Source organism: Mustela nivalis, assembly GCF_964662115.1.
Source record: "Mustela nivalis genome assembly, chromosome: 10".
NCBI classification, from domain to species: Eukaryota; Metazoa; Chordata; class Mammalia; order Carnivora; family Mustelidae; genus Mustela; species Mustela nivalis.
In genome coordinates this window covers 34,639,000-34,665,069 of record NC_139029.1, presented here as the reverse complement: position 1 = coordinate 34,665,069, position 26,070 = coordinate 34,639,000, and the positions used below count along the sequence as shown (strand labels likewise).

General features: G+C 55.6%; 1 protein-coding gene across 3 annotated transcripts; it reads right to left on the bottom strand.

Annotated features, from left to right (window-relative positions):
- Positions 1-1,126: 1,126 nt before the first annotated feature.
- DMBX1 (diencephalon/mesencephalon homeobox 1) lies at positions 1,127-23,557 on the bottom strand. Of its 3 annotated transcripts, XM_082686345.1 has the most exons (7): positions 22,997-23,369; positions 12,428-12,544; positions 12,134-12,208; positions 9,505-9,670; positions 6,229-6,407; positions 5,643-5,991; positions 1,127-4,836 (listed from the first exon to the last, which is right to left on the bottom strand). In XM_082686345.1, exons 4-7 carry the CDS (start codon positions 9,656-9,658, stop codon positions 4,385-4,387), a joined length of 1,134 nt encoding a protein of 377 aa, XP_082542471.1. In that variant the 5' UTR covers positions 9,659-9,670; positions 12,134-12,208; positions 12,428-12,544; positions 22,997-23,369; the 3' UTR covers positions 1,127-4,384. The 3 variants fall into 3 exon arrangements, with proteins under 3 accessions (XP_082542471.1, XP_082542472.1, XP_082542473.1); XM_082686346.1 differs by lacking the exons at positions 12,134-12,208; positions 12,428-12,544; positions 22,997-23,369 and adding an exon at positions 23,503-23,557; XM_082686347.1 differs by lacking the exons at positions 12,134-12,208; positions 12,428-12,544.
- Positions 23,558-26,070: the final 2,513 nt, after the last annotated feature.

Below are 26,070 nucleotides of genomic sequence, written 5' to 3'. Positions count from 1 at the left end.
TATGTTCTGTGGGGCCAAAGTATGGAGGAGGCACAGGTAGATCTGGAGGAAGCAGTGGGAGATTTGGGCAGACATTTGATCTGCCAGCCTAGGGAGGTGGGAAGGCAAGGTGAAGGGGGGTGCTCCCCTAATCCTCAGCCACACTGAGGAGAGTGGAATGCATCCCCTGGGGGCACCGTCCAGGGAAGTGGGGAGATCAGGGCCCTCCCAGGGTCCCTGTGGCCTGAGGCACCTGCTCCTCAGAAGCACAGCAGGCAGCTCCCTCACACTATTAGGGCCCCCTGTGGTTCTACTAGGAAATCTCCAGAGGGGACTCTCACTACCCCCAAACCCCAGCCCCGAGATCACACTACTCCTCCTGGCTCAGGAGCCCTGTGCAGACACTCTGGATCCCCAGAAAAGGACAGTGAAGTCTGAGTAGGGAAGCTGGCCTGTCATGCTTTGCTTCAAATGCAGCAGAAATGCACACACACACACACACACACACACTCTTGGGAATTCATGGCACAGGTTCTCATATGTACATATAGACTTATAGGCTATAATCACACACATACACACACACACACGCACACACATACCCTGTTCACCCTGAGTAGAAAGCACCTTCATAAATCTCTAATCCACCCAGCCACCCAGCGCAGAAATCCCTTCTTCATTCTCTGCTTGTTTATCTCTGAGGACAATGAGCTCACTCCCTCCAGAGGCCACCTGTCCCACTGGAGAACAGCTCAGGCTTTAAATCCAAACGTGCCTTCCTGTCATCCCTCTTTGGTCCTGGCTCACTTGCTGTTTCCATGGAATCCCCTGCCTCTCTTCACCTTACAGACCCATCATCCCAAGCTACCCTGGTTACACCCAGCTGCCCCTGGGCCTGCTGCCTGCGCTGTGGTCTAAGCAGCCCCCAGAAGATGAAAGGCCCCCATCCCAGTTCCTCTGTTCTCCACGACCACTCCAGAGTGGCACAACAGCCACAGATTGGAAAGGGTCATGGAGAGAGCCATGAGGCCAGCCTTCCCCCCCTCCTCCACTGGCCACAGCACTGGACAAGCAGTAAGGAGACCTTGAGATAGCTGCCCGCTCAGCCCACGGCCGGCGTCTCTGGGAATGAACTTGGACCAAGGTCTGTGCTGCTGGATTCTTTTATTAGCCAAGAAGGACAAAGAACAGGTCACAACATCACAGGAAGTCAGACGGACAGACGGATCACAGGACAGAGCGTCATGCTGCACTACGCAGGAGGCAGGGCAGGGAGGGGGAAATCTGAGTCTTGTTTATTTCAGCTAACAGAATAAATAAATACGGTACACAGTGCTTTTGCCACAGCCTGGCATGACCTCTAAGCACAAATGGTCACAAAGCGGCTGGGGTGGAAAGCAGTCTGTCCAGCCCGCCAGCTGCGGAGTCAGGGAGAGGCCCAGGCTCCTGGACCATGCTCTGCGGCAATGAAGAAGCAGGGAAACGGAGCCCTCAAATCAGAGGGAGGGGTGAGGAAGGAGACCTTCCTGGAAGGAACAGTCGGAGACGGAGTCTCAGCGTCAGCCAGCAGGCCTGGAAAGGCCTCCATCTCAGGGGCCAGGGGCCCTCCCCAAGCCCATACCCTCAGGGTCCTGTAGGAGACTCAGGACAGCGCTTTCAGGAACTCAGGCTGGTCCCCTAAACTAGGCTGACTCCCACTCCAGGTGCCGGGGGTCCTACACGCTCTCCCTGTCTTCTCTGGGCTGGTGTAGCCGGCTCAATCGAATGAAGTGTTGACAAAGATCTGGGGGAAGCTGGCTGAGCCTGAGGGGGGCCTGGCTCCAGCCACGACAGAACATGGTTCCAGGATGGACCTGCCCCTTAGATCAGGGGAGGCTTCCTGGAGGAGGTGGTGAGGTCCAGAGCTGCTGGATTCCAAAGCCCACTGACAGTCTCCTGCATCCAGAGACTGGGAAAAGCATCAGTGCTCATGCTTGGTCTAGATGAGACTGTTTTCACTTCAGAAACAGACCTTCCTGGAACGGATCCCAGAAGACACACCAAAAATCCCTTCTGTCTCCTAGTGTCTCCACCGCCTCCCTGCTTCAGTCCTCCTGCCTAAGTCTCCTCTCATCTGATGTTCCTGTGGCTATTGGATTCACCTTCCAAATCCCAGATCCCAGTTCAACTCACCCCCTCCACCCCCACCTGCCTGTCTTGGTGCCTGCCCCATCAGGGTGAGCCTTTAGCCTGGATTCAAGGCCCTCAACCTCGCCTCTCATGAAACCAGGGCCCCTTGCCCCACCGGCCACCTAGTCTCACTCTGTTGCCTTGTTCAAATAGCTTTCTGGGCCCCGGCTACCATCTCCCTCACTTTTTCCCATCCAAAGTCTTCTCCATCTGCCCCAGCTCAGATGGACATCCCCCTGCCCAAGGATGATAGGCATCATCTACTCTGCAAGCCAATAGTGCCTGGCACCAACAGACAACCCCCTGCCCCTCAGCACAGGGAGAGGAGACACACCTTAGGACTCTGCACCCCCCTTTCTAGATGTAGTTTCTCTAAGCAGGGGGTGGAGGGCTCAGTGGCAAGTCACAAAGAGTTGGGGATCACAACTCGGAATCTGTGCTGGCCACTCTCCTCTCCTTGCCCTGAGCCCCTGACACTGTGTGAAGGCATGGCGATGGAGCAACCACAGAGGCTGGCACCGTAGCTCAGGTAGGTAGATCAGGATTCCATCCCGATTTTCTCAACTCAAAGGGATCCATTCTATGTATTGGGAAACTGAGGCCCAGAGACTGGCCATGTCCATGCAGAAGCTTGCACCTGCACCACTCATTGCTCCCCAGCAAGGCAACAGTAATTTCCAACTCATCGAGTGTACTTTCTAGAACCTTTTTGCCATTTTTGTTGTTGTTAGTTTAACTAAAAACTTCTGCCCTGCCAGGGATGTGAGCACGGATAAGCAGGATGTTACAGGCCATCTCATCCAGCCCAGAACACAGGCCCAGAGAGGCTATGGGCTGACTCCAGGCCACACAGCTTGGAAGGGGAGTTTGCTGAGCTGGGTTCCCGGCCAAGGAGAGGAGCACACCTTTCGGTGTCAGCGACTAGCTGGCTGGAAGCCCTCACTTCAATACTTGGCCCCAGATGGCCCGTCAGCAAGACAGAGACCGTGCACTGCTGTGTGGTTTGCACTTAGTGTGACAGGAGTTAGAATTCTTCCTCCCTTCCTGGCTCAGCCCCACCCCTGCAATGGACTCTAACGGCTGAACCTAGAGGCCAGGCAGTGGGAGAGGAGAACCTGCCCCCAACCCTGTTGCCCTGGAGGGACCTCTCTCTGAGAGCAGCCCTCCCCCTGTTGCCGCCCTCAGCCAGAGAAGTCTCACCAGAGAGATCTAGAGCCCTGCGGTCAGTCCTGGCTGAACACTGGCTGCAGGCCTCTTCCTGGAGCCCTTCTGGGCAGGAAGGCTGCCCTGCTCCTGCCCGCCTCAACCCTACTCCTGCCTCCACTCCCCTCCTCCTCGATCTTGGGAATGGGGCTTCAAAGCTGAGAAGAGAACGTGACACGTGACTGCTTCTAGATGCAGGGCCTGAGGGAGGGCAGCAAAGGGGGCCAGCGCTGGTTCCTCCAGGGGCAGCGGGGGTCTCCAGCCAGAGGCCTTCCCACGTCCACTGGGGATGGAAAGCAGCCTAAGAGGACCCGTGCAGGGAGGGGAAGGCAGGTGGGAAGAAGTAGGCGGCGAGGAACAGGAAGAAGCAGAATTACTAAGACTAAAAAGTCACAATCCCAAACAAAACAAAGCCTTGGGGACTGACACCACCACACAGCCAGCACCAAAGAAAGAAAGCAGGAGCTGGGAGGAAAGATGTTGGGCCAAGGTCCAGAGCAGGGGAAGCTGGAGGCTGGGGAGAGTGGGGTAGGCAACAGGACACAGGCAGGTCTCGGAAGAAAGAACCAGAGAGCGATGTGGACACCGGAGGTGGAGGCAAGGGCTACAGGGGGCCTAGGGCAGGTGGGTGGGGGCCTGAAAATATAGCTTTATATATTTATATTTATATCTCACATTCCACACATCGACTTACTAGGGGGCAGAGAGGAGGGAGGGCAGGCAGGGAGGAGGCTGTGCTGGGGTGAGGATCTGGCCCCTGCGGGCCTCACTCCCCAGCAGAAGGCCGCAGGCGCCCTGGCCTCGCCTCCCCCACCCCCCTGTGGCCTCCATGGGATCCAAGCAAGGGCCATGCAGAGGGTGTGCAAGTGTGGGCTTCACCTAGGGCTGGGATTTGGAGAGGGGGACTGGGAGCAAGACTCCAAGGCCCCGGGATCCCTGGGCTCCTAGAGTTAATTCCTTGCAAGCCATCGGGGTATAATCCTGGGGCTGGGAGGTGGCACCCAAGACCCCTGGCTGAGGCTGAGGCCAGCAGTCAGTTGGGGAGCGTATCGAGTCCCAGAGAGGCCGCATGCTGCTTGGCCCGGAGCCGCAGGTTCTCGATGCTCGTGGTTTTACTGTTCAGGGCAGCCGAGGCAGGTGCCAGGCCGGCGGGGGGTGCGGGCAGCAGTGGGGACCCCCACACGCCCTGGTGGGCCGCCGCGGCCGCTGACAGGGACTGGTAGTAAGACTGGCAGTGTAGGGAGCCCAGCGGGGCCATGTTGACGCCCAGGTAGGGCACGGCGGCTGCGGCAGCAGCAGCGGCGGCAGGGGCCGGGCCCCCCACCTCAAAGGACGAGTAATGGACGAGGTTGTTGGTGGCAGCCATGTGCTGGCGGAACTGCTCCTGCAGCCGGAAGAGGCTCAGCGGGGATGAGGAGTAGGAGTGGGAGGGGCCCAGGAGGCCACCCCCGGGGGCTGCAGGAGCCAGTACCAGGCCTGGGGAATCTGCAAGCAGAGAAACCAAGGACTCAGGACAAGGGCAGTAGTCTGCCGGGGCGGGGAGCTCCCTCTGTCTTCCCACTCCCTCAGCACCACAGACAAGACAGATGCTGGTTCAAACCACATCCAGTCATCTCAGCCACGCACCTTCTGAAGCATCCCTCAGGTTCCTGGGAGGGAGGGGGACCCAGGCTTCCTTGCGGGGGGGGGGGCGGGGGCGGGGAAGGGGGGGGGTCAGGAGCCTGCCAAGGCCCCCATGTCTGACTTCTTGGGGATTCTCGTTTTCATTTCAAGCACTGTCCCCTCCCTGTCCCCTCCCCGGTCTGTGGCTCCTGCCCTTTGCCAGCTCTCTGGCTGGGCTCAAGATTTGTGTCTGGGCTATGCCTCATGCCACAGCTCTGTTCCTTCAGAAATATGGCCCTGTCTCTCCCACCCGTGAGAATCCCTGGGACCAATGTGGTATTCACCCAACAGGCACTACTTTGTCTGTGCTGGTTGTTAAAATACCATCATATTTCTATAATGGTTGATAAATAGCTTTTGCCCTGAGCAGTCAGTCCCCTCCCCTGCCACCCACTCCCTCCGCAGAACCCCCAAGACCTTCCCAGGATTCAGCAACTGAAGAGTGAAGGGTTGGCACAGGCCAGCTGTGGCCAACTACCCCCACCCATGTCCTAGTGCCCCGGGGTAAAAGCTAACTCCCGGTGGCTCTGATTGAACTCGTGGACTCAGGCCCCTGATTCGCCCCAGGATCTGGCTGTTCTCCCTAGGCTGACCCCACCCACCCACCCACAGCACCTACCAAGCCTCACCTGCCTTGGGGCTGCCCCTCTTGCAGCCCAGCCCCTTGCTCTCAGCCCCAGGGCTCTTCTCAGTTTTGGGGTCCTCGGCCCCTGCCCGGGGATCCTCCTCCCGGTCTGGCTGGTCCTCAGGGGCTGACTCACTGGCCGACTGCTCAGACAGGCTCAGGTGAAGCTCAGCGGGAGGGTCACCACTGGGCAGGCTCGGGGGCTGTTCGGTCTCCAGCTGGGCGTCTGGGGTTGGGGCCTCTGTCTTGCTTTCCCCGTGGGAGCCTTCGGCCTCCTTCTGCTTCTGGAGCTGCTCTTTCTGCAGGCTGCGCTGCTTCTTTCGGAACTTGGCTCTGCGGTTCTTGAACCACACCTGGGGATGGGAGAGGAGCTGCGGGTTGTGGCCCTGGGTGCACTGGGAGGGGAGGTGCGTGATAGCATTGCTCCCCACACCCCCCAGGAAACGCGCACCCTCGATCCCTTCCAAAACTCCCCTCCTATCACTGCCTGAGTTCCGTGGGGGTGGAAAGGGCGGCTCCAGGGCAGTGGGAAGCCAGACCGCTGGGCTGGTGCAGGTCTGCAAGGTCTCCTTGGAGGAACGGGGCCCTACCTGCACCCGGGCCTCAGGCAGGTTGGTGCACATGGCCAGCCTCTCACGCATCACCACATCCGGATAGTGGGTCTTCTGGAAGGTCTTTTCCAGGGCCTCGAGCTGCTGAGCCGTAAACGCTGTGCGGCTGCGGCGCTGTTTGCGGTGCTGCGAGCCATAGCGGGCCTCCAAGATGATGTCTTGAAATGTACAGCCGTTGGAGGGCAAGAAGAGGGGGCCCATTTAATTATGGGAAATGGGTTTTGAATCTTACTTTGCTCTGACCCACTGTGGACACTCAGGCCCTTGCAGACCTGCGTCCTGGCCCTTTCCCCTTGGAAATCATCATCTTCTCTCCATACAGTTGGGGTTTCAAGACCTCCCCATGCCCACATTCGCTGTAAGGACCCCACAGCCAGCAGGAAGTCCTCTCCGACGACACCCAGAGGTCTAACTCATCTCCATGAACAGCTGTCAGGAATATGACTGACAGGGGTCTTCCTCAACTGGTCTGGGTGGGTAGGGAGGTGGACACTGCTCTAAGATCCTTAAAGTCCTAGGATGCTATCAGTATCATATCCTGAGACCAGCTGATGTTAACAATCTGTACATCAGTGTCACCAAGGTTCCAATATCCCATAACACTTAGATTCTGGATACCGGCGGGACACTGGCCTCTGACTGTGCGGAGCCTGGCTGGCAGCTGGGACATACCTGCAAGGTCTAGTTAGAGGAGGTGTGACCCGTAGCCCCAACTCACTGGCACTTGATTCTATGTCCTCTGGGTATGACTCCGGTTATCACAGTTGGCCTATGAGTCTCTGACAGCAGGACCTGAGGCTCCTGCTCTCACTTCTCCTCAGGAGGAAACCTGGCTCTGGCAGGACCCTCAGAGCACAAGAAAGTTTTCGCATCTAGTCTTGACCCTTTGGGCCGCTTCTTCACAGAAGAACAAAAAGATGAAGTTTTAACCACCGCAGGTTTGGAGCGGAGACAAAGCTGGGGGGCCACCTCTTCTACAGGCTTGCTCACACGCTGGGAACATGAAAACAACTCAGGGGGTGCCTGGGTGGCTCAGTCAGTTCAGCTTCTGCCTTCAGCTCAGGTCATGAGCCCAGGGGTCCTGGGATCAAGCCCCGCATCAGGCTCCCTGCTGAGCAGAGAGCCTGCTTCTCCTTCTGCCTCTGCCCCTACCCCTACTCATGTTCTCTCTCTCAAATAAATAAATAAAATCTTAAAAGAAAAGAAAAGAAAGCAACTCAAAATACAGGTCTGCCTAGGGCTGGTGTCTAGGATCCAGCCCTTCAGCTTCACTAGACCCCAGTGGATGGACAGTAACTTCTCTCCCTGCCTCCCACTGCCCATAAATGGTCCTGGGCAGAGAACCCGAGCTGTGTCAGGCTCTGATGGGGCTGCCAGAGCCTTCCCCTGTGTGCCAGGGACTGGGGAGTCATCCACAACCCCCTACATGAAGAAGGAGGCAACTGGGTGTCCAGAAAGGCTCAGACTTTGGGGTTGCTCCTTCAGATTTAAGAGGGAGCCCTGAACCTCTCACAAATTGTCACTAATCCCAGCACGGACTGAGCTCCTGCTCGTTACCTGGAGACCAGGGCCCCCTCTTCGGTCAGCTAAACCCTGGTTGAGGGAGCAAGAATTCAGCATCCTGCCACTGGCTCCGGGGACCAAAAGCCTGGGTGATCACAGGGGAGGCCAGGCTATCTGTCCCATCCCCAGAACTTGCCCAAACAAAGGCCCACCTGGAGCTCATGTTCTTCCTTCTTAGAAATTGGAGAACTGGGATAGAGGGCTAACTATTCCAGTTCCTCTGCCCTCACCAGCGGCCGGGAGCCTCCATCTCCATTTCCTCTCTGGGTCTCGCACAGGTTGGACATAGGGAATTCACGCCCAACCAGGGAAGCTGCCAGAGCCAGGACAAGACCGTACCCACACTGAAGACTCATGCCCCACATGATCTGGAGAAGGTCACCGGAGGCTCCATTTTATCCGCTGAGACTTGGCCCCAAGGCTGGCAGGGTCTCAAGGAGTGGGAATGCCGCCTCTCCCTCCCTGCCAGGCCAGCACCTCTTTCCAGGCGGGGTCCTCATATCTCGCCCCTTTTCTGTGCCTTTGCTCATGGGCTCCCCTCACTAATCATTCCTTTCTAAGGCGTGGCTCCTGCCCCACAGCGGGCAGGAAGTCCTCTCTGAAGACACCTAAGCCCTAAGCTGTCCCACTACAGGATCCTCGCCTCACTCCTGCCATGCTCTCCTAGGCGTCTTGAAGCACCGATCTCCCGGGGACAGCTCTCGAGCCCTCTGAGTACTGCCTGGCACAGGGCTGGGCCCACAGGGGCTCACCAGCTGACCTGGGATAGGAGAGAGTGGGAGGCACTCCCCTCGTCCCAGGAATCACGCCCCTAGCCTATGCTGTCACATCCTTCTCTTGCCCAGTGAGAGGCTGAAAGGCAGAGCAATGTTCATTGAAGGCAGAGGGGGACACAAGCCTACAGCTCCCTTGGGGCCACTTACCTTGTGACTTCTGAGCTCCTCCCAGGCTCTGCCGAATACTACTTTGCGTATGTTACCTCAAACAACTTCCCAGCCAGCCTACTGTCCCCTCCGTATAAGGGGAGACCCTGGCTCCGAGAGGAGAGGTAAATGGGCAGATCTGCAGTGACCACAGATCCGGGACTTGAAAGTGCTATTTTTATCCATCACATCCTGTTCAAGCTCCCCAGCCCCACCCCCACTGAGATGTAACCTCTCTGAGCCTCAGTCTCCTTGTCCATGAAATGGACATAATAACCTCTCTTTATCAGCCTTGAAGTTGATGCACAGAGAAAGCCTCACACAGTACCTTGTCCATCCTCCATATTCAAAACATGGGAGCTGTTATTCTCTATGTGACTCCCGTGCCGGAAGTACCCTCCCCTGGGCACCCCAGCCTTCTCCCCGCTAATTGCCGCTATAATCCTCACTGCTCCCTTACCCTCCTACCTCAGTTTCCTAGGAGATGGGCTAATGCATCCTCCCACCCATAGGGTTGCAAAAGGAATCTGAAGGCTTCGGGCCACTTCAGGGCCCAGCACAGTGCTGGCAAACAAGGAGGGCTCTGGTCATGCAGAGATTTTGAATGGACACCTCTTTGTGTTGCTGAGTGACCTGGGAATTCCAGAGCCTCCTGGAGGAAGTTTTCTCAGTGCTCCCTCCGTCCTCTGGGGGACTCTCCCAGAGCCTCCCCACTCCACCCCCAGCCCCCACTGCTGTGTCCCCAGGGTCCCATCCCCATGGCCCTTACCAGCCAGGCGCTCAGCCAGTGTGAGAGCGTGCACTGACGGCCGGTAGTCCGGGGCATGCTGGGCCTGCTGGGCCGCCTGCTGGTGTAGGTTATACATGGCACTGAGAGAGTTCATGGCGTGCAGCGAGTAGCCGTTCACCCCGTAGTGCTGCATGGCGGCATGCGCCTGCGGACGGGCAGGGAGGACAGGGGACGTGACTCGGGGTAGTGCACTCTCCCCTTGGGAGACACCACCCGCTCCCAGCCCAGACCTGGGATGCCTGCCTCACCCCCAAGAGCATCTGCCCCTCCATCGGAAAGCACCCTGTGCTCTGGGCTCTGGTGTCAGACTGCCTGGGTGGGAATCTTAATTCTACCACTCGGGAGCTTTGTGACCTTGGGCAAGTCACTTCAATTCTTCGACCCTCACTTTCTCCCTCTGCAAAAATGGGGCTAGTCATAGGACTTGTCACATGGGACTGTTGCAGAGGACCAGCACATAGCCCATGCTAAAAAATGTGAGCTGTTGTCATTTCTCAGCCCCGTTGCTGCTTTCCGAAGCTGTCTCCTCTTAGTCACCCAGGTGACTTATCTGTCCCTTCACTGATTCACTCACACACTTATTACTCATTCAACCATTGAGGCCCACATGGGGCCAAGTCCAGAGCCGGACGGGGGACATCAAGGCATTTGCCCTGACGAGATCTTGGGTTAGGACCTTCATGTGCCATACTGATGTAAGAATACTATTGTTGTGACTGTTACAGACTTACTACCATTTCCTCCATCTATTTACCATTTCCGTAAGAGCAACCGACCCCATTTACAGATGGGTCTACTAAGGCTTGAGAAAAAGAGCAGGGACATGGGGAGGCCACACAGCCAAGCCAGGGCCCAGCCTGCCCACACTGCTTCAGCCTCATTCTTTGGTGGCCAAGTTATCATCCTTCCTACTGAGATCGCCCAGCTCAGCATGAGGTCCTGTCAGCCCCAGGTGTCCACTCACGGTCCTCATCAGACTACCCACCCCAGGTCAGCCTGGAGTGGCATTTTTGGGAAGGCATACTCATATTCACACACAAACTCAGCAGTATCTACAAATTCACAGTCTCACAGAGACCCAGCCACACAGCAGCTTTATCTATAAACATTACACTCCCACACATTTATATATTACACATACTTATTCAATAAGTATGGATTAAGCACCCACCTACTAAGTACCAAAGTCCTTGCCTTCATGGAATTTACATTCCAAGGGAGAACTACAAACAACAAATAAATATATGTAATGATGTTAGAAGGGAACAAGTGCTCTGAAGAAAAATAAGACAGAGGAGGAGAATAGCAAGAGGAAAAGGGAAGATCATTTGAGAACATGTGGTCCGGAAAGGGCTCTGTGCTGTTTGAGGGAAGCCATGCAAAGTTCTGGGGCGAAGGCTTTCCAGGCAGAAGGGACAGCAAGGACAAAGGCCCTGAGGCATGAAGAAGCTTGGAGTGTGTGTGGAACAGCAAGAAAGCCAGGACAGCTGGAGCCCAGAGTGGGAGGGAGCAAGTGAAGGTGATGGGGCTGGAGGGAGAGGAGAGGCCAGACCCCACAGAGCTTCATGGGCCCATGATAAGGACTTTGAATTTTATCCCCTCAGTGATGGGAGACTCCTAGCATTTTTGGAGCATTTTTGGAAAGGGCTCTAAAAATGCCAGGGTGTTGAATAAAGAGGAACATGATATAATTTGTCATGAAAAGCTCACTTTGGCTACAGAGAGCAGACTGCAGAGGTTCAAGAAGAAAAGCAGAGAGCCCGGTTCACCGCAGAAAGTCAAGCCAGCAACCCAGGTGCCTTCTGCTAGGCAGCAGGAGTGGAGGCTGTGAGATGCAGTCAGATTCACGACATATTTTGAGGAATCAACATAACGACTGAGAAGTTAGCTGCAAGATGTGAGGAAAAGAGGTTAAAAAAAGGGATGACTCGAGGTGCCTGGCAGGCTCAGCTGGCACAGCATGTAACTGTTCATCTCAAGGTTGTAAGTTCAAGCCCCACATTGGATGTAGAGCCTATGTGAGAAAAAAGGGGGGACACCTGGGTGGCTCAGTCAGTTAAGCATCTGCCTTCTGCTCAGGTCATATCTCAGGGTCCTGGGATTGAGCCCCGCATCGGGCTCCCTGCTCAGTAGGGAATCTGCTTCTCCCTTTCCCTCTGCCCCTCCTCATGCTCTCTCTCTTTTTTTCCTGAGTCAGGAGCATTGAGGGAGAAGGGGGTCTGAGGAGGAGGCAACAGAAATCAAGGGGGACATGCTAAGTGTGAAATATGGATCTGACTTCCAAGTAAGGGTGTTGAATTGGCAGTGGGATATACAAATCAGGAATTGAGGGCTGGCTTTTTTTTTTTTTTTTTTAAGATTTTATTTATTTAAATAAAATTTAAATTTTAAATTTAACAGAGATCAGACAGACAGAGATCAGAAGTAGGCAGAGAAGCAGGCAGAGCGAGAGAAGAGGAAACAGGCTCGCTGCTGAGCAGAGAGCCCAGTGTGGGGCTTGATCCCAAGACCCTGGGATCATGACCTGAGCTGAAGGCAGAAGCTATAACCCACTGAGCCACCCAGGCACCCGAGGGCTGGCTTTATAGATTTCTGAGTTAACACTCACACGTAACACCTAACAACAACATTTTCTTAGAGAGGTCCATTCTGTGCCTGTAAACATGACGTCAAGGGCAGACATCTAAGAGAAAAGAAGGATAGACACGATGACATAGGGTTCAAACACTGTAGAATAGAATATAACATAAACAAAGCTAAAAGGCAAACAACAAACCTAGAAAAAGCTTTGCCATATATATGACAGAGCAAAATTGATTTTAAAAAAAAAGCACAAATAAAAATAAGAGAATGTTTGTAATATATAAAGAGCTCTTCTCTCAAAACAAAAAGATGGGGGCACCTGGGTGGCTCAGTGTGTTAAAGCCTCTGCCTTCGGCTCAGGTCATGGTCTCAGGGTCCTGGGATTGAGCCCCGAGTTGGGCTTCTCTCTGCCTGCCTCTCTGCCTGCTTGTGATCTCTGTCAAATGAATAAATAAAATCTTTAAAAAAAGAAAAGAAAAGAAAAGAAAAAAGATGATCCCCTTAATAAAAGACAGCAAAGTAACTGAAGAGACAAGTTATTAGGAAAAACACGAATAGCCATTTGACCTAGGACAAAAAGCTCACCTTTCCTTGTAACCAAAGAAATAAAAGTAGAAACAATGAGATACAATTTTTTTCACCAATCAGATTAGCAAATATGAAAAAAAAAATGATTACCCAGGGTTATCTAGAGAGGCAAATGGTCCTTCTACTTCGCTGACAAAAGAGCTTTCCTTCCTGCATCAGAAGCCTTTAGAAAGAGCCTCATTTGAGTCAACAATTCCATTTCCAGAAACATATCCTTCAAATATGCAGAGATGTGTGTACAGGAATGTTTATCACAGCTCCGCTTACGGGGGCGAACAATTGGAAACCTCACTGTCCATCGAGAGAGGTTAGTTCAGTAAATGAGGGGACAGTCATGCCCGCGCTGGAATACCGTGCCACAGTCTGAGACAATGATGTGTATCTATCTGTACGTGCTAATGCTCACAATATATTGCTGGGTGGAAGAAATAGGTAACAGTATGCATGATATGATCCCATCTTTGTAATGTATGCATAAATATGCATAGAAAAGAAGTCTGGAAGGTGAGACCCTGAGATGTTAAGGGAGGTTATCTCTGGGAGATAGCAGATGGGATTACTGGTGATTTTTACATTTATATCTTTTCTTTCTTTCCTTTTTTGAGGGTGGGGATGGGGAGGGTTATCCATGTGTTCCAGTGGACATGGGACTGAAGCCAGGCCCCAAAAGGCATCACAAGCTCCAGGTGGGGAAGAGGGAACAGAGTTTAGAGGTAATTTTATCCATCCCCTTCCCCCACCCCTGCAGGGTTTTGTTGCTTTAAGACTCACTGCTGTTGATGTGGTGACATTTTAATTGACTTAATTATTGCTGATCTCACAGTTTTTGATGCACGACAAGTCTTTATTAACTAAAGCCAAAGAGGTACCTCTCTCGGCACCATGACTTTCCCAGCTCACTGGTCCCCTGAAGGTCTCCAAGAGGTTCCCAGTCTGGCCTTTGCCCACCCCTCCGACCTGTGTCCTCCCTCTCCCCAGCACCCAGCAATCTCAGATTACCCGCCACTCCCTCTTGTCACCTCCAGCCTTTGCTGCTGCTGGCCCCTCCACCTGAAAAACCATTACCTTCCACCTGCCAAATGCCTCCTTCTCCATCAAGGCCTAGTTCAACTAACACCTCCTCGGAAAGAGAGCCTTTCCCAACTAGTCCCTAAGAAGGTATCTCTCACATCTCCAGGCTCCAGATCGCTAAGCTGAGGTCATAGAAATGATGATGTCCACAGTAAGAAAACAATAGCAACCACATCAGATTCCTGAACACACTGGGAGCCCTGCTAACCACAAAAAGCACCTTCCATGGAATTTCTTAACTCCAGCCCCTGAATCGGAGTCATGTGATGACTCTTCTACCACCCGCCCCCCCCCCGCCCCGACTGAGCTCCTTGAGGGTAAATGGGGTATCCCAAACATCTCTGGATTCCCTACCACAGCCCTCCCCTCAAGGTCAGGCACAGAGGCAGGACTCAGGAGGTGAGGATAGATTAATACAAACTACTGTATATGAAGCGTCTCGGATACATCAGCCATCTCCATCGGTCCTCCCAACACCATAGGAGGTGGGGACTGTGTTTATCAGATGCGGAAGTGGAAGGGTGAGAAACACCGATTAATTTGTTCAAGGGCAAGCAGCTAGGAAGTGGTGGAACAGGTTTCCACGGTGAGGTTCTTCCCCAGGAACTCGTGTTTCCTAACCCCGGTCACGCAGGCTCTTATTCCAGCATATTCCATTCCCTGACTTCCCGCATCTCTGATTTCATCCAAGGCAACAGGATGGCAGCAGAGAAAAAGCACATTTCCCCAGTGTGCACGCTTGTGCATGCGTGTAAGTGTGTGTGTGTGCACACACGTACGTGTATGTCGCGAGATGAGGCTACGTGTGAGCCCAAATCTTCCCAGCTGAGCTTCCCTCTCCCCAGCCTCACACTCCTCTTCCTCACTCCAGGTGGATGTCCTCTGAGCCCACAGAGGGGCCCTCATCTGTGGATGCCACTCGCCACCGGAATGCACACATGTGGCACCACACAGTCCCAAGTCTGTGGCTCTTCTCAGTGCTCATGTGTGCCCATGTGTGTGTGCAGCCTGACCTCGACCGGCCACCTCACAGCATGTGGGTGTGTGTTTGTGCGCATCTGTAGCTATTCATGTCTGTGTGTGTGTGTGAGACTGTGAGCCCGTGTGCATGCATGAAAGGGGGTGTGTGTGTGTGCGTGTGACCAGAGGAACACACACTAAACAGTACCTTCAGAACAAGGTCTGAGGGAGAGCCAGAGAGAAAGGCAAGGAGAACAACAGAGAAAGACCAAGGAGAGAGAGTTGATGCAAAGATAGATCAACATAGAGAAAATGAACAGATTTGTCTTATCCTTTTTTGTTTGTTTGTTTCTGCAACAGTCAGCACAGAGCCTGGTACACAGCCAGTGTTTAGTAAATCATAAATGCTGAGTGGATGAGAAAGAATCACAGGCTAAGAGAACTGAGGGAATGGTTGAAGGAATGGCCCAGGATGGTCCTCAGGGCAGAACAGACACTCAGAGCCCCAGTCCCACCACCTTCTCTGTCCTCAGGATTAGAAGCCAGAGTTTGGGGAGAAAGCTGATCAGTGGGCCCTTTCCCAGCAATCAGGGCCTCCCAGACCCGCCCCTGGGGTCCTCAGCCAGGGCCCAGCGGCCGGAACCCCATGCACAGCCACTTTGAGGGCATGGGTCCCCCAAGCCAGGCCAAGAGCCACCTAGGCTGGTGTCCCGCAGGGCCTGCGGGAGCCTCTAAACAGGCCCTGCACTCCTGGCCCCAGGCTGGGCCCCGCACGGGCTCAGCCCACTGCACACTCCAAACAGAATCAATTATATATTTAAAAGGTGCCGCCCCGCAATTCCTGGCGAGCCAGGAGAGCCATCCATCACGGCGCAGCCGCGTTTCACAAGCTGTCGAATTGTGCTTACATTGGTTAAAAGAATCTTTATATTTCATTAAGCAAGCAGATCGGCGGATCTCCCGCCACAGGCACCATATAGATGGCTTTAATTTTCCAAATCTGCAAATGCATCCGTTATGTCCCCGCGTCGCTGCTGGCTGCGGCCTAATGCCCAGCCAATCGAAGAATCAAGCAGAATTTTATTAGGGGGCATTTTTTATAAATTAACAGCAAGACTGCTAGGAAACCGCGCGCAAGGCGTCTTTGATTACCAGAAAAGTGGACCCTTCTTTTGGTCACACTGGGCTTAGCGCCCCGCAGGTCCACGCCCTCTCTCTTCCCCTCCTCCTCTCCTGTTCCCAACTTTTACTTCCCCCTTGGTTTTCTCTCTGTCCCACACACGGTGGGGAGCAAGGTGGAACAACTTAGTTTAAAGGGAAGGAAACAAAGCAGGAGAGGAGGAACCAGTGTTCTCTGAGGACTTCGCCTCCTCTGTTCCAACCCCCGCCAGACACATTATCTCATTAATGATGCCAACCACCTCACAGTGCGCACCAACCAGGAGGCAGGCCCTCTTCTCGCTCTCAAGCTTCCGCACAACCCTGCTAGGTAGGAATTATTATCCCCATTATATGAACAAGAAAACCAAGGCTCAGGGAGGTAAAACCACCTGCTCAAGCTCCCACAGTAACCCAGGGCTGGCCAGCCCCTTGAAGAAGGCTGAGGAGGAGAGATTCCTTCATGGGGGTACGTGTGGGTGCAGGAAGCAAGGCACTGACCAAGAGGACCCTGAAGACTTAAGAGCTTTAAGCAGTGGGTCCAAGATTTTAAGAGAAGCACATGCCAGATATCCAGCAGTGGTCGCCTCACTAATCTCTTCCTTCAGCTCTGTGAGGGAGGCACACCGTTGTCACCTCAGCTTTACAGAGGAAAAACTGAGGCTCAAGGGAGGTAAGTTACCCTCGGCTGGCCTGTTTGGGAACTGGAAAAGCTGAGCCCCCTCCCAGTAAGTACCCCTATTCCCACACGGATCCTTAGTCCTGAGTTGCCAAGAAAGAGAGGTGGGGACATGTGAAGTAAGGGGGTATCAACAGCCCTGCCCTTCTCTGAGCAAGGGCCCTGTGGGCACCAGATCAGAGGGCAGACTTGAGATGAATGCATCCCCAGCAGCTCCCTCTCAGGTACTATTCTCTCTGAATCCTCTAACTCCGAAAATCTCTGCTGTCAGTGTCAGGCACTCAAAGGTACCGAAAGCCCAGGAACCAGCCACTTCCTCCCCTTCCCAGGGGCCAGATTCCCCCACCGAAGGCTGCCCTCCCAAGGGGGCCGCAGTGCCAACAACTCAGTGATTCGATGTGGCCAGCAAGGCCACAGGAAATGGCCAAGGACTCATTCTAGAGACACACTTAAGGGCTGATGGCTGGGAACGTGGCATCATTTGCTTCTAGGTGTGTAAGAACTGGAGAATGAGGGGCACAACCCCCTCTCTCAGATTATCCCCCCCCCCCCCCAGATGACCAATCCCCATCCTGCTGCTCCTATCAGTACACATTCAGACCTGTTTCCATTTCCCCCTTTTAAAACAAATAGGCTCGGGGCACCTGGGTGGCTCAGTGGGTTGGGCCACTGCCTTTGGCTCAGGTCATGATCTCAGGGTCCTGGGATCGAGTCCCGCATCGGGCTCTCTGCTCAGCAGGGAGCCTGCTTCCTCCTCTCTCTCTCTGCCTGCCTCTCTGCCTACTTGTGATCTCTCTCTGTCAAATAAATAAATAAAATCTTAAAAAAAAAAAAAAATAGGCTCACCTCTCAGACCAGTTATCTCTGGTCCCTTCAAAGACAAATTTCCTGAAAGCCATTTCCAAATTCATCATTTCTACTTCTTTTGCTCGCCCCCAGCCTCCTGCACCACCACCCTCACACCCACCATCAAGGTGCAGCTCTCCAAAGTCACTGTGTTGCTGCCTTCTCCTCTGGACACACTCTTCCTCCAGCTGAAGAACTCCTGATCCCTCACACCAGGCTTTGGTACCCCCTTTTCCAGGAAGCCTTCCTCGATACTCCAGGCTGGGTCAAGTGACTTCTTCGAACTCCTATCATGGCTTTACTTCACCAGATTATAGTTAGCTGCCCACCTGCCTGCCCTTCACCCAAGACATAACAATAACTCTTTTTACCAGCCATCCTGATAGAGACCTGACAGGTGGCATCTCATTTAACCTTATAACAATCTCGTAATTCCCATTTAACACTCACAGAGACTCACAGAGGTAAAGTCATTTGCCCAGAGCCACACAACTAAGCAGTTTAGCCAGGATGAAAGCAGGAGTCCAGCCCCATAGTGAGAGCTCGGTGCTCAAGAAGGGCTCACCAGTTAGGGGGCTCCTGTAGGGCAGAATCTGACTCCAGAGCCAGTTCTCAGTACCCAGCACAGGGGCCATTAGACACTGATTCTTCATGTAAAGAGAGCCCCTCTTTGTCAGGCCGTGGACTCTGGGGTAATATAATGCCCATGGGCTCATATTCTAAGAGAATGGTCAGATGTCTTGGATGAGAAGAGCCCAGCATTTCCAGAAGTAATAGAAGCAGCAGAGCCCAGAACTCAGTGAGCCAAAGCCCAGAGTCTCCCCCTCACCTGCTCAACCTGCCCTACCCTAGCAGAAAAGATCTCCTGTCCCCAGCAGAAGCCACGCCACCTCCTGGCCATAACTGTGACCCTGACCTGGCCACGGACTGAGCCCTGACCGTGTCCCACATGAAGCCCGGTCCAGCGCTCTCACTTTGGCCATGCCCCATCCCCCAGTGTCATTTGATAAAGGTACCATGATCCCCCACATTGGTACCATTAACCTCACACTGCTTGATCCATGTAGGGAGAGAATGGGCTTTTGTTGAGGTCCAGAAACTCCAGTGGCCCCCTTCAGCTGAGGGCCCCCAAAGTGGTTCTGGATTTGGAGCCAAAGACAGATGGGCCTCAGGGTGTGTAGTTTTGCAAGGGTCAGCTCAGATGGGGCAGTGGTCTGGTGCCTAGAGCTCATCAATTCCTCAAAGGAGATTCTTACCTTCCCTCTGGGTTTAGGGATGCCCCACCCCACCCCAGTGGGGAGAGCTCCAGGGTCAGAGGTGGGTCTCAGGATGGGACCCACCCCCATGGCCCTCTTGAGGAGCCCAGGAGCTTAGTTCCCTACACAAACTGTTATCCATTAACATCCAATTATCCCTTGGTCCGAGCCATTAATTATAAATCAGAAGCTAATTGGGGTAATTAGCCCCCCGCAGGCTAATGGGCCGAGACTAAGGGAGGCCACTCTGCCTACCCTCCTCTGGTTTTCTGAGGTGCTTAATGTAGTGGGGTGCAAAGAAATCAGGCGGCTGGAGTTAATTTTTTTAAGGCAGTGAAATGCGGCAGAGGGAGGGAGGAAAGATGAAAAAGGCCAATTTTTGTTCTTTTTTCTCAAACCCGAATCCCCTCGAGTACGTATGCTCTTGCAGAGGGTCTGGTGCGGGGGAGGCCTGACCACGGGTCCTGGGAGTAAAACTCCAAACGATTGCTCGGTTCTCCACTTCCTTTCCAGCATCGATGCCGATGCCGCAGAACAACAGAGAAAAGGGAGACGTCTTGGTCGGAGCCAGAGTGGCGCGGAGGTCGGCCTCCAGCACGTTCCCGCCTCCCATCCGCGCAGAGGAGGCGGGTTCGCGTCTGGGACGCCCCCGCTTAGGGTTCCGCGGGGACCAGTGGGCCTCCCCGGACTCGTCCAGACCCAGACCCGTGCCAGCGCGGAGAGACCTACAGCACAGTCCCTGCGGAGCCGCCGCTCCAGGCCCAGGTGTGGGCCTCGGAGTGCGGGAGGAAGTCGGGGAGGAGTGCGTGCTGCCGGCTCAGAGAATTTGGTTCCCGCCCTGCGCGGGACACATGTCCTGGTAGAGAGACGCGCGGTCGGGGGGATTCAGACAAACCTGGCGGATAGAGCTGTGTAGGCTGGAAGGGGTCGCCAGACCCGGTGGGCTCCACTGACCCGGGCGCACTGAAGCGGCGCCTGCAGTGGCGGTGGACTGGCCGCGAGGAGTGACCCCATCTGGGAAAGGCACTCCTGCCTGGTGGCCTCGGGTCCATACAAGTCTCCGCTTTGACGCTGCCAGAAACCCGACTCAAGTTCGAAGAACAGTCGGAGCCAGAGCTGTGATTCCCGGTCTGTGCGAGCTGGGACGTCACCCATCCGGCAGCAGTGGGGCTGTATCAAATAAGTCGTCCGAAGAACGGACGTGTGATTTAAACAGAAAGAGAGATCGCTGGGTGGCGGACCGGGTGATGGAGAACCGGTGGACGGCCGGACCCGGTAACGGAGGACCCAGCTAGCTCAGTGCCCTTCTTACCGAAGGGGAAACTGAGGCCAAGGAAGGGCAGTGACTCGCCCAAGGTCTGAGATGAGGGGTGCTCTGAGCGGGAGGACTGTCCAGACCGGACCACACGCTCCGCTAGAAGCTCACTCGCCACCTCCCCCCAACACCCCAGCACCCCTCCCTACCCCGCCCGCCCGCTCGGTAATGGGCTTTGGCGGGCGGCGGCGGCGTCGCCCGGGGCCTTGATTAGATATTTATTGCTGTCATTTACATGGGCACCGCAGGGCGGCCGAGCGGGACTGTGAAGAAGGGGCGGGGGGTGGGGGGGGAGGAATGGGAACATGGGGGACGGGGGAGGGGGGGGGCGGCTCCACACGGACCAGAGACCCAGAGAGAGCGGCGGGCGTTGGGAGTGCAGAGGCCGAGTGCCAGCTGTAGACACGCTGACCCTTCAGGTGGGCCGGCAAAAGGGAGAGGTGGTTTGTTGTACCTCCTAGCGTGGTCCTCGGGGTGGGGGGTATCTGCGTGTGGTGAGCAGTGAGTGTCCCTGTGAGTTTAACCTGTGTACATAACTGTCTCTCAGAGGGGTTTTGTGGCTATGTGGCCTGCAGACCTGCCTGTGCGCCCCTATGTGTATGTGTGTTCCTCTACCTGCATGAGGCCTCACCTGGGTAGGTCTTAGTGAGCTACCCCAAGCCCAGGTGAGCCTACGCCTCTGACTCTGTGTGGCGGGCAGCGCATGTGTGGCCCTGTGCGTTTGTCAATCAGAATGGCCCCCAAATGTGTATGTGTATGTGTCCACGCACAGGCGTGTGTGCAGGATTAGCTCAGAGATGGGGCTGGGAGGCTGTGCCCCTTGGTTAGGTTCCCTCCTTTGCCCCCACAACCTACAGGCGGGGTCAGGGTGCTCCAGTCCCCCAGAACCCAGGCTTCAGGGAAGCTGGCATAGAAGGCACTAACTGATCCCTCATTCCAGGCCCACTGGGCTAGAATACTGTCAGCTGGGGGGCTCCTCAGTAAACTGCTTCCTGCTCAAGATCTAACGTGGGAAGTGTGAGTGGGTGTGCAAGGGGCCAGGTCTCCAGAAGAAGTGGTTTGTATCTGAGCAGAGAAATGGCTCCACTTGCGTGACCACTTGGATGATGCCACGTGTGAAAGCGGCAGTGACCGTGTGCAGGGCTCCCCCTCCTTCCCCCAGACACTCACCCCACGCCCTTGAAGCTGACCGGCAAGCCTGCCAACAGACAGAACCCATCCAGAGGCCCAGGGTTCTCGCCTTGGCGGTTGCCTTCGCCCGGGGCGGGTTTCCACTCCTCTGCACCTTTGCCCTTCCATTCGGATTTCCACCGGGGGTTTGTTCCGCTGCAGCCAGGTTCCACGGATCTAGCAGGAGTCGGAGCCGGAAAGCTCTGCGAGGGCTGGGGGGCTGTTTACCCCCATTCTGAGTAAGGATTCCCTGCTTCTGGTCCAATGACTGTGTATACCCCAGCCACAGAGGAGAGAAATTTGAACCAATTATCCGGATAATTTGCTCTCACTAGGTAGCAAATTCGATTTTTTTCTGACCGCCTACACACACATTAGCACAGCTGGCTCGCAGAGAGGGAAGGTACTGACTAAATTCACTGATCCTTAGGTCAGACTGCTTTCCCTTTGGGGGAAGACTGGGGATGGGAGGAAGTGGAACCCGAATCCCAGCAAAACTGAAAACAACTCACTTCTCACACACACACACACACACACACACACACACACCCAAAAGCGAATAGACAAGACCTCCCAGGAAGACACTGGGCCCGGCCAACCCGCCTGCAGCGCACAGGATCCTGTGCTCGTGTGAGTGGAAGAGACAGCGGCTACCATTCCGTCGTGGCAGCAAACTGGGAACTTGCACAATTTCCACCGCGCAGCGCAAACCACCTACGCGGTGCGAACTACCTTGCCCTCACCCGTTTGGAGGGCCTATCGAGTCTTTAAAGCCTTTCCCTCTTCCCGACGTCCTTAAACCGGGGAAACCTCAGAACACCAGCCTCAGCCCGGCCGATCCAGGGCCTCTGCAGACTTCCTAAAACGAAAACGGTGTCCCCGTATCCGGGTAGAACCGGCACTGAGCCTGCGCTGGAGACTCCGCGGGTTCTCTGCTTGGGAGGAATCCAAATACCCAAAGAAAACGAAAAGGCCGCGATCCCAGCCCCCAATCGAAACCCTCACATCGAACAAATCACCAGCCTAAAGAGCCCCCCTCCCGCCGCCGCCGGAATTCAGAAAAGTTCGAGCCCCAGTTTCGGGGCGAATTTGGAGGAGAGGTTGCGCCTAGGCACCCGAATGCGCCCCACCAGGGCCGCCGCGGCCCCAGCGCAGAGCCTGGGAACTTGGGACGGGGGAGAAAGTTCAGCCAGCGGCGTCCGGGACACCGCCTGTTCCCCACCAGAACCCGGTCAAAGCCACCGGGGTGGGAAGCCCAAAGACAAGAAGACCAGGACAATTTCCCCAGCCCTTTGACCGCTCCTCCGGATGCACCGCGAGAGCCGCTCCAGGGACTGGCCCCAGCCTGCGATTCCCAGCCGGAGCTCCCCCGACCCATGCCGGACGAGGCCACAGAAGGCAAAACGAATTCCGGGGGACTGGGCCCGCAGCGCCCCGAACATCCACCTGGAGTACCCTAGCCCGAGGCCGCGTTTACGCGGGCAGAGGCAGGCTGAGCGCCGAACTACCCCCAAATGAGAATTCGTGTCGCAATCCCGAGAGAAAAGGCGCACTCGTCGGCTGCGGAGTTTGAGCCGGATCCGCGCGGGCGCGACCTGAGTCAGATCCCGGGTAACGTCCCGAGTACCGAGGGGTTCGCAGGCGGCCTGGACGCCGAAGCGGAGGGAAGCGTGGGCGGCCCCTGCGTTCCTCGGGTGGGGACCTGGGCTTCGGGCCGCGCCCCCCTCCCCAGCCTGGGCCCCGGGCTTTGCAAAGCCTGGGGCGCATCTGCTCCGCATTACCCTGGGCACCTCCTCCCCACCCCCTCCAAACTGAGAAGGATTTGTCTCCGCTTAATATCCAAACCTTTTTTGTATTTATTTTTTTTCAGGGGCGAAGTAATATCTTCCAAATGAGGCAAAACCGTGACGGATCCGAAGCGTTCTCTGCGGGTGCCTGCGTCTCCGCGGGCCAAGGCTTCCGTCTCTGCCGCCGCGCGTTTCTGCCCACGGCTCTCTCCTCTCTTTCCGCCTCGGAATTCCGAGTTCTGCGCGCTTTCTGACTCCTTGGGTTGCTCGCTGCCTCTAACTCCGTTTTCAGCCCTGAGTAACGTTCCCTCTGTCTCACCTTGTGTGTCTCCCTCTCTGTCTCTCCCTGAATCTGTCCCTCTGGCCTTCCCCTCGGCTTCCTCTGTCCCTGCGCAGTCTGTCTCGCCTCCAAGTCCCTGACCGCAAGCAAACTTTCCAGTCCTCCCAGCCGGTATGGGACTGCAGGACCACAAGAGGGGAGGCGGTCCCCAGAGTTCTCGGGCCAGGTCCTCCCCGCCCCGGCGACCCACCCGGCTCGGCCCCGTCGGCCCCGCCCGCTCGCACCTGGTCTCCCCGGCCGCGCCGCCGCCGCTGCTGCCATCTAAGCGCACCGCGGCGGGAGCTGGAGTTTTAAACGGCATTTCCCCAGTGCGGGCGCGGGCCCACGCGCTCCCTAATGGTCCCAGTGACTGCCAATCACGCGTCGCTCCCGCCCCCGCCCCGCCCCGCCTTGCCGGTGCTGCGGAGCCACTCTTGGCCTGGGCGGCCAGGGTCGGACCGTCGGTGGGTCTGTGGGCCCCGCCAGCATCCGTCACCTCCTCGGAATCTTCATCTTTTGCTCTCCCAGTCCCGAGACCTCTGCCTCTCTCAGTTCTGCAAACGTCGCAGGCCAGCTCCTGGGACGAGGAGGGGTCTTGAGAAACCTTTTCCTCCCAAGGCCTCACCCGCGACTGGAGTTAGCACTAGGCTCAGCAGCTATGGCGTGGGGGCGCTCTGGCTGACCCCCGCCTCCAGCGTCCCTCCAAGATTGGTCTTGAGCAGAGAGAGAGAGCGCGCGCGCGCGCACACACACACACACACACACACACATACGCTCTCTCTCCCTAGGGTCCCACATCAATGACAGCCCTGCTACCGCCACGCCACCACAGCACCCCACAACCTGAGATCAGAACTCACCGTGAACACAGCCATACGCAGGATGACGCTCCTAACCGCCCGCCTCCAGTCTGGCGGCTGTAGGCCCCTTGGAGAGGCCGAGGCTGTGGGACTCAGCCTCACACGCAGTTCATGCACCTGTCTCAAGGGGGACAGACACGTGGTTCCAGGGCCATAAGGGGAAAATCCTGGGCCTGGGACCCTCGCCCTCACATTCCTGCCAGTGTCCTGCCCTGCTCCTTCTCAGTTCACAGGAAGACGAAGTTCTGCAGCTGGCCAAGTGGTGAGGGAGTCCAGCCTCCTGAGAGGTGTGTCTGAGGTCTGTCCCAGAGGGGCAGGTTAACACCCACACTGCTGCTGGTGCCGGAGGGACAAGCCATTGTGTTGAGGCTCTGGGTGTGTGTGGCTGTGTGGTGACCCGAGAGGCACTTGGCCAAGAGTGTGTAGGCTGTGTGGGGTGCATACAGTGTGTGTCCCTGTGTGGCTGGGATTCCGTGCAGTCTGCCTTTGGCCACCACGGTAGCAGCAAGTGAGTCGAATGTGTAGTGTGTCCTTGTGACAAGTGCTCTCAGGACTACAAGTCCATGTGTAACTATGGCCCTAAGTCCCTTTTGTATGCATAACCAATCTTTGTGCAATTGTGAGTCCAAGCATGATTGTGAATCCAGGTGACTGCTTGTAAGACAGACACACAGGGTGAGCACATGGTCTTAAACTTGGCACTGGAGCAGCTGGACCCTGGTTTTGGCCATTCCCTCTGCTAAGTGGAGCTCCTGAGAGCTGGGCTGTTTACTTAGGGGCAAAGGCACAAAGAGGTAGAAGATGTTGGCTGGCTGATGCTGCCAGTAGATTTTAGAGCCCTCGCCTGGGTCAAGGAGGTCAGGAATTTTGGCCTGGGCAGGGCAGAAGGGGCTATGGACAGATTTGAGGATTGATCCCCAGGCAGAGTTAGGGGCTGAGCGCCTCAGTGGGGGGGGGGGCAGGGAGTGGTGGGCCTCAGAAGGGAGGGGAGAGGAGGAGGCGGTAAGAGGATTAGGCCGCTTAGACCCTTCTCTCCCACCAGGATCCCCCACCCCCACCCCAAAGCTCCAGAAAAGATTTCTTCTGCCAAAGCAAAACCGTTTAGGCTCCATTTAAAGGGACAAGAAAGGTGGAGGCGGGGGCTTTAAATAACCTTTTAATTTCCCTTCAGGGATCCAGCCTTGTGAGGGAGGGGAGAGGGAAGGAGGGAAGGGAGGGAAGGGGAACGAAGCCTGTCTCTTTGGCTTAAATTATCCAGACTTGGGCCAAACGTTTCACAAGCTAGAGAGATGGTGGAAGGGCACTGCGCCCCCACCCCACTGCCCTCTGCGCACAAACACATGCTCACAGCTCATCCAGGAGGAAACTAACCCCCTTCACACATGTACAGTCACTCAGTCACTCAGTTCCCAGAAACCTAGACACAGGTGCACGCATGGAGCTTCCCATTTAGAGATGCACAAATGAAGGAAGGGTCACTGAAGTCCCTTCCATAGTAGCACCGACATGCCATCCCTCCCTGCCTCAAGCCTCGATACTTGGTGGTATCCGAAGGGTTTCCTGAGGGCACTCCCTCCAAGAGGAATCCTGGCTTCAATTGGGACTCCCTTCCTGGCAGGAAGCGGCTTCATCTTTGCCCAGAGACCCAACTCTAACCCATCTCTCCTTAGTTCCTGCCTCAGACAGGACAGGGGGCTGCCAAGCAGGCTGGAGGGGCGGGGACCCCCAACCCAGTCAGGAACCAGGTTTGCCAGGCCCAGATTTGCAGAGCAGTGCTGCTGAGGATAATATAGGTTCTGTTGGTGAGCTGAGGGCTACGGAGGGTTCCAGAGGATGGGCGATAGGGCCCAACCAGTCACCTGCTTTTGGAGGGAACTTGTCCAGCACACAGTCTTTGAGTCCAGCTGGGGAAATACCTCTTAACCCAGGCCCCTGCCAGGGCCAGCTGTCCCA